Source organism: Myotis daubentonii, chromosome 4, assembly GCF_963259705.1.
Source record: "Myotis daubentonii chromosome 4, mMyoDau2.1, whole genome shotgun sequence".
NCBI lineage: Eukaryota > Metazoa > Chordata > Mammalia > Chiroptera > Vespertilionidae > Myotis > Myotis daubentonii.
The window spans coordinates 6,320,965-6,333,338 of NC_081843.1; the positions used below are offsets into that span (position 1 = coordinate 6,320,965).

Consider the following 12,374-nt stretch of genomic DNA (forward strand, 5'->3'; position numbering starts at 1 on the left):
ATGAAGATGCAAATTTATGGCAAGCATCCTGTTTTTACTTGGATTTTAGTTTATTGGGGGTGGCTCGGAAGAGAACTGATGGCATGGGAGGCGGGTTCTAAGGCTCTCCCACGCTCGCTCTCGGGTCTCTATTCGGAGTTTATATTCTAGAAGACGGGGTGGGGGTGGAGGAAGATTTAAGGAAAGCTTCCTGGAGGAGGTACTTCCCGGGCTTCGGCGAGGGAGAAACCCAGAAAGCTCCTGCTCGGTTATGGCCCAGGCATCCCACGTGCCTACCGTCCCCGACTCCCTGTCAATCAACACACCCTTTCTTCCCCTCCCCGCCCCCCAATTCCCCGCCGCTCGGGCGGTGCTGTTTAAAGGCGGCTGCGGGGCCGAGCGCACCCAGAGTGCCGCGCGGCGGGCGGGTTTGGATTTTAAATCCCCGCGGCCAATCAGCGGCGCGTAGACCTTTGTAACGTTCCCGGCGCCGCGTTTGAATTCGAGGAGGAGCCGAGCGGTGTCAGCCTCTGCCCAGACCCTGCTAGATCGGCTCGGGGAGTCCGGGAGCATGAGTGCGGCGGCGGCTGCAGGGAAGCTGGCGCGGGCACCGGCCGACCCAGGGAGAGCCGGGGGCCCCGGCGTTGCAGCTCCGGGGGCTCCAGCGGCCGCCCCGCCGGGGAAAGAGATCCCGGAGGTCCTAGTGGACCCACGCAGCCGGCGGCGCTATCTGCGGGGCCGCTTTCTGGGGAAGGGCGGCTTTGCCAAGTGCTTCGAGATCTCGGACGCGGACACCAAGGAGGTGTTCGCGGGCAAGATCGTGCCCAAGTCGCTGCTGCTCAAGCCGCACCAGAAGGAGAAGATGTCCATGGAGATATCCATTCACCGCAGCCTCGCCCACCAGCATGTCGTCGGCTTCCACGGCTTCTTCGAGGACAACGACTTCGTGTTCGTGGTGTTGGAGCTCTGCCGCCGGAGAGTGAGTGTCCCTGTTGGGAGGCGGGAGCTGCCCGGGGCCGGGGTGGAGCGCCCGCACCCGGAGCTGCAGGAGAGGCGCTGGGGAGGAGGCGCTGGGAACCTCGAGCTGGCGGTGGAAAAGCTCCTGGGCAGAGCTTGGAGCTACTGGAGGAGGGGGTTCGGTTAAATGGAGCCCGAGTCTTGTTGCTGCCAGAGAAGTTGGCTCCTGGACGCGGGGTGTTGCGGGGGTGGGGGTGGGGGGAGCCCTGGTAATGGACGCTAGGGCTTCCGGAGTTGCTAAGGGTGGAGTCCGGGGAAATGGGTGCCATTGCCCTGGAGCTTCCGGATTGGGCTTGTGTCTGGGAGAGGGTGGTAGGAGGAGGTTCAGGAAAGGGATCTGCTGCTGCGGAAAGACCGGGAAGGGGGTGACTGGGGACTCTGAGACTAGGGAGAGGGGTCCCATCAGGGGCTTGGGAAGGAGCTGGTAGGAGAGGGGGTGCTATGAACGGTGCAGCCAGGTTTACGGGAGAGCCCAGATCCTAGCTGTTCTGGAAAAGAAGTGGCAGGGGTAGGGGTGTCCGGGGCTGCCTTTACCTAATGATACCGCCTCCACCTTTGGACCTCAGTACCGACCCCCCATTCCTCCTCCTCCCTTTCCTCCCCCCCCCCGCCCCCCAGTCTCTCCTGGAACTGCACAAACGGAGGAAAGCACTGACGGAGCCCGAGGCTCGCTACTATCTGCGGCAGGTGGTCCTTGGCTGCCAGTACCTGCACCGAAACCGGGTCATTCACCGGGACCTCAAGCTAGGCAACCTCTTCCTGAACGAGGACCTGGAGGTGAAAATAGGTGAGGTGCTGGGCCTGCAGGGGACAAAGAGGCCCCTGGGAGCGGGGAGGGAGGAGGAAGGTGGGAAGGCTGGGCTGTTGATCACCCCTGTAAGTTTCCGTGTACATCATCTGTATAGTGCAGTGTACTCACCACCCAGAGTCCAGTCTCCTTCATATATCTGACCCCCTTACTCTTCATCCTCCCCCATTCCTCGTCCCCTCTGGTAACCACCATACTGTTGTCTGTGTCTATGAGTTTGTTTTGCTTGTTTGTTGCTTTCTGTTGTGTATCCCACCTGTGAGTGAAATCATGGTTCTTGTCTTTTTCTGTTCGACTTATTTTACTTATTTAACAAGAGACTCTCAGGATTCATCCATATGGTCTCAGATGACAGTATTCCATCCTTTTTTATGCCTGAGTAGTATTCCATTGTATATATGTACCACATCTTCTTTCAGTTATCCATCGAAGGACACTTAAGTTGTTTCCATGTCTTGGAAAAATAAGTGGTTTTGCCCCGCCTGTGTGGTGCAGTGGTTTGTGTCAGCCTATGAACCAGGAGGTCACGGTTCGATTCCTGGTCAGGACACATGCCTGGGTTGCGGGCTCCATCCCAGTAATGGTCATGAAGGAGACAGCAAATCAATGATTCTCTCTCATCATTGATGTTTATCTCTCCCCCACCCTCCCTTCCTCTCTGAAATCAATAAAAAAAAAAAATATATATATATATATATATTTTTAAATATATTTTTGTACAGATGTCCCCAATTCTCACCCCCGAACCCCCCCCCCTTTGTGATCTAAAATATATTTTTTTTAAAGTGCTTTCCAAATTTGGGGGTAGGTACCCAGAAGAGGATTTCTGGACCATCTGGTAGCTCTATTCATTTTTTAAAAAATATATTTTATTGATTTTTTACAGAGAGGAAGGGAGAGAGATAGAGAGTTAGAAACATCGATGAGAGAGAAACATCGACCAGCTGCCTCCTGCACGCCCCCCATGGGGGATGTGCCCGTAACCCAGGTACATGCCCTTGACCGGAATCGAACCTGGGGCCCTTCAGTCCGCAGGCCGACACTCTATCCACTGAGCCAAACCGGTTTCGGCAGCTCTATTCATTTTTCGAGGAACTTCTAAACTTTTCCATAGTGGCTGTACCAAGTTATGTTCCCACCAGCAGTGTATGAGGATTCCCTTTTCTCCATTTCTCTCTAACACTTGTTATTTCTGACAATATTTTTTTAAAAAAGAATTTAAATGATTTTTCCATTTTTAAAATTGGTAGGCTGAACATACAAGTTTTGATTTAGTGCTCCTTTTATTTCATTTATTTATTTTAAAGATTTTAAATTGATTTTTAGAGAGTAAGGGAGAGGGGGAGAGAGAGGGAAGCATAAACATCGATTGTGAGACATCAATTGGCTGCTTCCTACACACCTACCAGGACAGCCCGCAGCTGGGGCATGCGCCCTGACTGGGAATCAAACAAGCAACCTTTTGGTGCTCAGGATGATGCCCAACCAACTGAGCCACACTGGCCAGGACTGCAGCTCTTTTTAAACAATTGAAAACTCCAGCATTACAAGGACAGAATTCCCTCAGGGCAGCTTTTTGCTGGGCTAAAAAGCAGCTGTTCCCTTTAGACTCACTCTGGTTTGCCGCAGTCCCAATCCCTCCCTACTCCTCACAAGCTTGCCTAGTAGCAGTCTTGAAGTTTACTTGCTTGATCCCTTAGTTTCTCTACCCCTGTCAGTTCCCTTTTAGAAGCTTAGCCCTCCTTTCTAAGAGGAGGGATTAGGAGGGTCATTGAGAGGCCCCCTGCTTGGGCCAGCATGGTGGGGGGATTCCCGGGGAGTCCGTGCTGCATACAAGGAGAAGAGCTTGAAGGCTCAGATGACCCTGGTTCTCGGGGGTCCAGCAGGATCCATAAAGGCAGTAGTCTGTGTTGACGGATGACAGGCTAGCATCTGAGGACCGCCCCTTCCTCCCTCTGTCCCAGGGGATTTTGGACTGGCAACCAAGGTCGAATATGACGGGGAAAGGAAGAAGACCCTGTGTGGAACTCCTAATTACATAGCTCCTGAGGTGCTGAGCAAGAAAGGGCACAGTTTCGAGGTGGATGTGTGGTCCATTGGGTGCATTATGTAAGTTGGGGGACCCCCTGGCCTCAGCAGGGGCTCTTTTGGAAATCCCACCTGTGAACGGATCTGCCTATGAAAAGGCTGCTCCCAGGGCAGACTACCCCAAAACAGCCTAATTCCGCATCTCCTCTTGACACTGGTGTAGGCTGTAGGATTCCTGCAGCCGGGCCCCTTGCTGCTCAAAGTGTGGCCCACAGACCAGCAACACCATCACTTAGAAACCTGTTCAAAATGGAGAACCTGAATCAGAATCCAGATTTTAACCAAGTCCTTGGCTGATCTCATGCACAAAAGTTTTAGAACCACTGATCTAGAAAGCAGCATTGGGTGCGAGGACGTGGGCCAAGGCCATCGGAGCTGAGTGGTAGGAAAGCGCCTTTTCAGGTGTGGCTTTGTTGGCCTGGGGACCGGAGTCAGAAATGAGTTGTGGCAATGGCCTTCATACTTTTTTTCAGTGGAGCTATTTCAAATGGAAACTTCAGGCTTTAAGTACAGAACTATTAAACACAGAGCTGCCTCTGCAGGCGCGGCAGCCCCCTTCTTGACTTGTTCTGTATCAGCTGGTGGCCTCTGGGACCCTAGAACACTGCGGCTTTTGCTGAAAAATCTCTGGCCCACAAGAATCCTGTTCTCATCACCTCTAATCTACTGAGGGCTCTCTCTGGTTTCTGGGCTGCTCCGTGGGCGTGGAAACTGTCCTCAGGGACAGAGTGAGTGTCCAGAGGATGCCTGGCCTTCGCTCTGGCCCTGAGCTGATTCCTTCTGCGTCTGTTTTGGCTGAGAACTGAGCCAAATTCCACCTTGTGCTTACAGGTATACCTTGCTAGTGGGCAAACCACCTTTTGAGACATCTTGCCTAAAAGAGACCTACCTCCGGATCAAGAAGAATGAGTACAGTATTCCCAAGGTGACTAAAAGCACTTGGAGTTGAACTTGATTATGTTTTGTTACCCCCTCGCCCCCAAAGCTATTTACTGAGCCCAGCTAGAAGCTGGGGACACGGAGAGGGGTCCACTCCACACCTCAGCTAGCCTCAGAGCCTTCGAGGGTCCGTGTCTGAAACTGCATCCAGAACGGAACATCTGTGCACGAAAGCATTTTTTCCAGGGAAAGGGAGTTTGTAGATTTCAGAGGAAAAACAAACACCAAAAAGATGGGAAGGCAGTAGGAGGCAGAAGGAGACGTACTGCATAAGCTTCGGCAGTGGACTTGATGCGGATGGGCCAGTGGCCTGGCCCTTCTGAACTGTGGCCCTGTCTGGGCCGCAGCTGCTGCCTCCGCAGCACCTCGCACGGCGCCCCGCATACAGCAGGTGCTCACAGTCGCGGATCACTGAGTCCACCGTGGTGTGAAAATGCACCTGGCATATGGCCGCTTTCCTGTTTAGTGTTCTTGCCTTGTGTGCAGCCAAGAGCCCTGTCCCCATGAAGACAGAGTGTCCTAAAGGGTCAGTTAACTGTCAGACGGACGCAGCATGGAATGGTTCAGAGGGTGGGTCCTCAAGCTGCTAGACTGCCTCTGTGTGGGTGCTGGCTCTACCATTTAGTGTGTTTTCTTAGCACTTAACCTCTGTGCCTCAGTTTCCTCTGCAAGAGCATGGCGGTCACAGAGGTCTCGCCCCCGCACATGTTTCTGTGAAGGTTAACTGGGTGGATAGCAGGGTGTGCTGAGGAGTTTCCTGGCACTCAGTGGGTGTGGAGTTCATGCTAGCTGTCACCATGCATTGACCCGTGCTGGGTTATCGCCCACGGAACCTTCTCACCGGGGCTCCAGGCTTGGCACCGTGCCCCATGTTATAGATGAAGATACTCGCCACAGCTGGTGTTGTGGGCAGAACTGGGACTTACACCAGGTCTCTGTGACCCCAAAGCCTGTGTTCTCGAGTGCTTGTCTAGTGGGGAGGGCTGGAATCATGCAAGAGCAAACTCAGGGACAGATCGACCTCGGCTCCATCTTGAGTTTCGTGAGGAAGGGAGACTAACCATTCTCACGGCTTGTCAGCTCAGCAAAGCTGATGGGGGGAACTGGCATTGTCTGTAGCGCTGACGGGGCTGCATGAGGAGCAGGCTGCAGGTCCTGGCGCGGTGCGGCACCGGGGCTCCTCACGTGGCTTATCGCTCTCCCTGTCTCTGCTCCAGCACATCAACCCCGTGGCCGCCTCCCTCATTCAGAAGATGCTTCAGAGCGACCCCACCGCCCGCCCCACCATCCACGAGCTGCTCAGCGACGAGTTCTTTACCTCTGGCTACATCCCCGCCCGACTGCCCATCACCTGCCTCACCGTCCCGCCCAGGTTCTCCATTGCTCCCAGCAGCTTGGACCCCAGCGGCCGGAAGCCTCTCTCAGTCCTCAACAAAGGTAAAACAAGGCCTGGGCAGACAACAGGCCCCTCTCCGCAAAGAGCCTAGGCTTCCAGTGTGTGGGTGGGTGGCCCAGAGTGTGGGGTGCAGCAGGACAGGCTCTGGCCCCTGGCCCCATCCTCCATAGGAAGATGCCCTTGGTTCGGTCAGAAAGACAGACCTTGCACCGCTGATCACACCTGTCAGGCCCAAAGAGAGCAGAGTGGACTTAGCGGCACACCTGAAAAATTCTTATTCGAAAAATTCTAGCCATCACTCCTGTATGGTTCATTGAGAAAAATATGAGAAACCTCAGATGTCCACATGGAACTCGGGGCAGCGGACTTCTGTCTCCTCAGAGGACAGAATTAGGAAATACTTAATGTGGGGGAGGGGGGCAGGGCTTGAGTTTATGGTGATATTTCCCATTCACATTTTTTCTTTTTTCTTTTTGTTAATCCTTACCCGAGGATATTTTTCCATTGATTGAAAGAGAGAGGGAAACACAGAGAGAAATATCGATGTGAGAGAAACACATGGATTGATTGCCTCCTTCACACGCCCCGACCAGGGCGTAGGCCAGGGTACGGAATGGGTCCACAGACACTACCCACGGAGCCAAACCGGCTAGGGGCCCAATTCACATTTTTTCAACATTTTATTTGTTATATTTCAAACTTGGGAAAAGGTGTGAGAAGAGACAAAATCTCCTATATCCACTTTACTCAGACCCACAATTCACATATTTTTTTCACATTTGCTTCATCAGTATTCTTTCTTCCTCCCCTCCCTCTCTTTCTTCTGAACTGTTTGTGAGTTATATGCTCTAGTCTTTACAACGTAATACTTCAATGTATATATCCCCAAACAAAGATTCTTTTACAAAACCACAGCACATGGCGCAGTTATCAGGTTCAGGAAATTTAATGTTGATATGATCTTGTTTTATAGCAATCTTTTTCTCTACTGTGAAGTTACTGCTTTTCTTTTGGTAATTTATAAGTGATTCTAAATAATGTTTTAGGGTTTTTACTTCTTTGATTTTATGTTTGTATTTCTTTTCTCTTAAACTGAAAATCTTCTCTCCCTACTTTAATATACATACATTTTTAAACATATATAAACTAGTTCCTTTTGTTAAATGAATGTTTTATTTTCTTGCAGTTCTATTTGTCCTTGGAATATATTTCACTAAAGATAATATAGTGTGGCCCTAACCGGTTTGGCTTAGTGGATAGAGCGTCGGCCTGCGGACTCAAGGGTCTCAGGTTCGATTCCAGTCAAGGGCATATACTTTGCTGCAGGCACATCGCCACAAGGGGGCGTGCAGGAGGCGCTGATCAATGTTTCTCGCTCATCGATGTTTCTAACTCTCTATCCTTTTCCCTTCCTCTCTGTAAAAAAATCAATAAAATATATATTTTTTAAAAAAGATAATATAGTGTGAAAAAAAGATCACTTGAAATACTTTTCTTCTCTGTGTGGATATAGCATCAATTTAATATATGCCAATTTAATGTATAAGTTCATTTGTTTCGGTTATAACCTAATACTGTTATTTTAAGGATTATCTATTTTTCTCTTGGGGTTAATTTTTTGACATTTCTTTTACTGGTGATATCAGTCTTTCTTCTTTTTTTTTAAATGTTTTTATTGATTTTTTAGAGAGATAGAAACATTGACCAGCTGCCTCCTGCATACCCCCTACTGGGGACCAAGCTGGCAACCTGGGCATATGCCCTGACCAGAACCGAACTGTGGCCTCCAGGTTCATGGGTCAACACTCAACCACTGAGCCCCGTGGGCCAGGGCAGATGTCGGTCTTGATCACTTGGTCTTGGTGGGTCTGAAGGGCTTCTCTGCAGCAGCACCGTTTTCTCTGATGATTAAAACGTGCCTGCCAGGGCTTCCCTGAGACTGTTGCTCCTGGGCTCCGCCCACTGACGCTAGCACTTCTGGGGGCTCTTGCCTGTGGCAGCTGTTGCCATGGTGTTCTGACCGATGGTTCTCTCCTGGCTCTGGCCACATTCATTCATGGGAATACTTCTGTAAGGAGGAGCTGGTGCTTCTCTCCCATGTATTTATTTTTTCAGGTATGTCAGTCTGGACTCATGGGCATTTATTCTTTGGGCTATCATGTAATAGTGTTATTTTAAGGATTGCTTTTTTTAAAAAAATGTATTATATTGATTTTTTCACAGAGAGGAAGGGAGAGGGATAGAGAGTTAGAAACATCGATCAGCTGCCTCCTGCACACTCCCCACCGGGGATGTGCCCACAACCAAGGCACATGCCTCTGACCAGAATCGAACCTGGGACCCCTCAGTCCGCAGGCCGACGCTCCACTGAGCCAAACCGGTCAAGGCTAGGGATTGCTTTTTTTATCTTTTGCCTTTAATTTTTGAACACAAAACATTTTGTAAAAACTTCTTATGCTGGAAATTTTCAAACTTACCCACAAGTAGAGAGAACTGGCCCTAGCTGGTTTGGATAGAACATCGGCCTGCGAACTGAAAGGTCCCAGGTTCAGTACCGGTCAAGGGCACATGCCCAGGTTGTGGGCTCGATCCCCAGTGGGGGGCTTGCAGGAGGCAGCCTATCAATGATTCTCTCTCATCACTGATGTTTCTCTCTCTCTCTCTCTCTCTCTCTCTCTCTCTCTCTCTCTCCCCTTCTTCCTTCCTCTCTGAAATCAATAAATATATATATTTTAAAAAGTAGAGAGAATTGTATGATGAACCCCCATGTATTACATCATCCATTTTCAAAAGTCAGTTACATTTGCCTATATTTATTCCACATCTTCCTCCTTTTTTTGGCTAGAGTTTTTTTTTTTTAATATATTTTATTGATTTTTTTACAGAGAGGAAGGGAGAGAGATAGAGAGTTAGAAACATCGATGAAAGAAACATCGATCAGCTGCTTCCTGCACATCTCCCACTGGGGATGTGCCCGCAACCAAGGCACATGCCCTCGACCGGAATCAAACCTGGGACCTTTCAGTCCACAGGCCGACGCTCCATCCACTGAGCCAAACCGGTTTCGGCTTGGCTAGAGTTTTAAAGGCAAATCTGAAATATTTCACACTTAAGTCTTTACCACAGCATCGTTTTTAAAATGGAAAACTCTGATTTGCAAATATTGTAAAGGAGGGTTTCATATTTCATGAGGGGAATAAGCATATGGTGGTGGGAAAAGGGTTAAACAGAGAAGCTTAAGACAAAACCATGCTTCCACCACTCAGATGTGACCAATGTCCCGTCTCAGTGTGGGTCTTTCCAGGCTGTTGGGCATAGAAGTAGATAAAGCACATTTTAGGGTGGGCAGTCGCTTACATTTTTGTTAAGTGCCTGCTTAATTCATCCTGCTGGTCTGCCATTTACTGACCCTCCCATTTGCCTGGACGCTGAAGGTACTTGTCATTCTGAGTGTCTGACTCTGTGTGGCTGTGGATCCTTCCTCAAGGGCTTGCCTGGTGCTGGAGGTACTAGTGAGCACCAGGTGCCTGTGGGAGCCTGAGCTCTAAGAGCCTGACACTGACTAGGTTCACCCAAAGCAATCAATAGCAGCTGAAAGGGATTTTCTCTGGGGAGAGAGTACCAGCTTGGGCACAGGGTCCCGTACCCTCCCAACCTGCTGCTTGGTGCCAGCTAATGACCACGTCTCATCTCCTAGGTACGGAGAACCCCATGCCTGAGCGGCCCCGAGAGAAAGAGGAGCCCGCGGTCCGGGAGACCAATGAGGCTGTCGACTGCCACCTTGGGGATATGCTGCAGCAGCTGCACAGCGTCAACGCCTCCAAGCCCTCGGAGCGGGGGCTGGTCAGGCAAGGTGGGCACTGCAGCCGCCTGGGGCGAGGCTGCTCCAGGCATCGCGAGAGACCAGGGAGTCTCAGCCCGCAAAGTGTGGGCCTTGGCCAGGCCCCTGTCCTCATAATCTGTCCAGTTCCCTCATTTCCTGTAGATCAAAGTCCCAATGAGTTAGCCTGATGCCCAAGGCCCTCCATGGTCTGGCCCTTCCTTTCTGACTCATGGGTTCTGCCTCCCATCTCCCAGTACCTCACTGTGGCCTGGGTACCTGTCCGCAGTTTCTTCTGTTCAGTGAATTCCTGGTTGGCCTTCAAGATGGTTGAAATAACAGACCAGGACATGCTCCAGCCTCAGAGCTTTGCGCACACTGTCGCTTCCGGAGCGTTCTTCCTGCAGCTCTGCGTGGCTCACACACTCGTGTTTCTCAGATGTCTGCTCTGGTGGCCCCTCACAAGCATTTCCTGGCACCCCTCCTAGCACTGGGCATTCCCTGTGCCTGCTTTATATGATCTATAGCACCTCTCATCCCACAGACTCTCAAGTTTTCGTATTGAATTTCTGTATTAGAGAAGGGTTATTGCGGTGACTGTGTATAACACTTTGATGTATTTGGAATTGTCTTCTCACAATATTTGAATCACTCAAAACTAGAAAGCTAGAGAATCTGCCAGCCACTGACTCACCATGATGGAAGCAACTTAAACATTCTGTTCACACTTATTTTGGTCCGTCTCTGTCCCTGTGGCTAGAGTGCAAGCTCCTGAGGCTGGGTTTTGCTTGCTCACTGAGGGTAAGAGCCCGGTTCTGACCGGTCATCTGTCTGTTTCCGTCCAGAGGAGGCCGAGGACCCCGCCTGCATCCCCATCTTCTGGGTCAGCAAGTGGGTGGACTACTCGGACAAGTACGGCCTTGGTAGGTTTCTTGCAGAATGGGTGGGTGGCGCCAGGCGGCCTGTGACCCTTTCACCTGTTCCGGCCTCTTGCCTTTTTTGGCTGCTAGGTCCTCTCCCAGTTCTCCTAGCTCCATCCCAGACCTCCAGTGCCAGCTCCCCATGTCCCCCTGCTCCCCTTTCTGAGGTCTCCCCCCACTACCCCTAGGATACCAACTGTGTGACAACAGCGTGGGGGTGCTCTTCAATGACTCGACTCGCCTCATCCTCTACAACGACGGAGACAGCCTGCAGTACATAGAGCGCGACGGCACAGAGTCCTACCTCACCGTGAATTCCCACCCCAGCTCCTTGGTCAAGAAGGTGGGTGCTGGCCGGCCCGCGTGGCCCGTGCTGCCGGGAGGGAGATGGGCCGGGATGGGGCTCCAGCTCTGCACTTCTGACTCCCCTAGATCACCCTCCTTAAGTATTTCCGGAACTACATGAGCGAGCACTTGCTGAAGGCAGGGGCCAATATCACACCACGGGAAGGTGACGAGCTGGCCCGGCTGCCCTACCTGCGCACCTGGTTTCGCACCCGCAGTGCCATCATCCTGCACCTCAGCAATGGCTGTGTGCAGATCAACTTCTTCCAGGTGAGCCGGGCCGTGGGAGTGGGCGCGGGGGTCTGTGCCTGTCGGGGGCTTGGGTTGGGCGGGGAGTGGGAGGTGTGGGAACTGCCCTTGGCAGCAGGAAGGGGGTGGGGTGAGGGCCCCCAACCAGCTGTGCTGTCTTCCTTCTGCTCCCCCCACATACACAGCTGGACCTTCAATTCACTGGTCACCACCTGTCCCTCCTCCTTCCCTCCTAGGACCACACCAAGCTCATCCTGTGCCCGCTGATGGCCGCCGTGACTTACATCAACGAGAAGCGGGACTTCCGCACGTACCGCCTGAGCCTCCTGGAGGAGTTTGGCTGCTCCAAGGAGCTGGCCAGCCGGCTCCGATACGCCCGCACCATGGTGGACAAGCTGCTGAGCTCACGCTCAGCCACCAACCGCCTCAAGGCCTCCTCGTAGGCCCGCCCCCTTGGGACTGGTGCCCCCGTGACCCCCACCAGCACCTTGGCCCGTTCTGGTCAGCTCCCCTGGCCCTGGTTTTTATAGTGTGCCCCAGCCCTGGGCGTGGAGAGCCATTACAGATGGGGCTGCTGTGTAAGTTATTTTTGTACATGTTTGCGTGTGGGTTCTGTGGCCCCTCCCTTCCCTCTCACCCGCACTGTATGTACAGAATGTTGCTGTTGGATCCAGGACTGTCCTTTCCCCGCCTTTATACACATTAAACACATGAGAACCTTTTTCTTCTTGTATTCCGAGGGGTGTCTGGCACCTGGGCGCTCGGCACATCTTTGCTCCAACATCTGTCCCCAGGCTTCCAAGCCTCTGCAGG

The 12,374-nt window shown here is 51.9% G+C and overlaps 1 protein-coding gene across 1 annotated transcript; it reads left to right on the top strand.

Moving 5' to 3' along the window:
* Positions 1-398: 398 nt before the first annotated feature.
* Positions 399-12,282, top strand: PLK1 (polo like kinase 1). Its single transcript, XM_059692097.1, has 10 exons — positions 399-958; positions 1,615-1,783; positions 3,769-3,913; positions 4,724-4,817; positions 6,049-6,268; positions 9,925-10,080; positions 10,893-10,970; positions 11,156-11,310; positions 11,400-11,582; positions 11,798-12,282. The coding sequence occupies exons 1-10, from the start codon at positions 551-553 to the stop codon at positions 12,002-12,004; spliced, it is 1,815 nt and encodes a 604-aa protein (XP_059548080.1). The 5' UTR covers positions 399-550; the 3' UTR covers positions 12,005-12,282.
* The last annotated feature ends 92 nt before the right edge of the window (positions 12,283-12,374 follow it).

Excerpts from the sequence above, each read along its gene's own strand:
- PLK1 (XM_059692097.1), top strand. The coding sequence starts at position 551 with ATGAGTGCGGCGGCGGCTGCAGGGAAGCTGGCGCGGGCACCGGCCGAC. Across the intron at positions 1,784-3,768 it reads GGACCTGGAGGTGAAAATAG|GGGATTTTGGACTGGCAACC; the intron begins GTGAGGTGCTGG and ends CCTCTGTCCCAG. Across the intron at positions 10,081-10,892 it reads GCGGGGGCTGGTCAGGCAAG|AGGAGGCCGAGGACCCCGCC; the intron begins GTGGGCACTGCA and ends GTTTCCGTCCAG.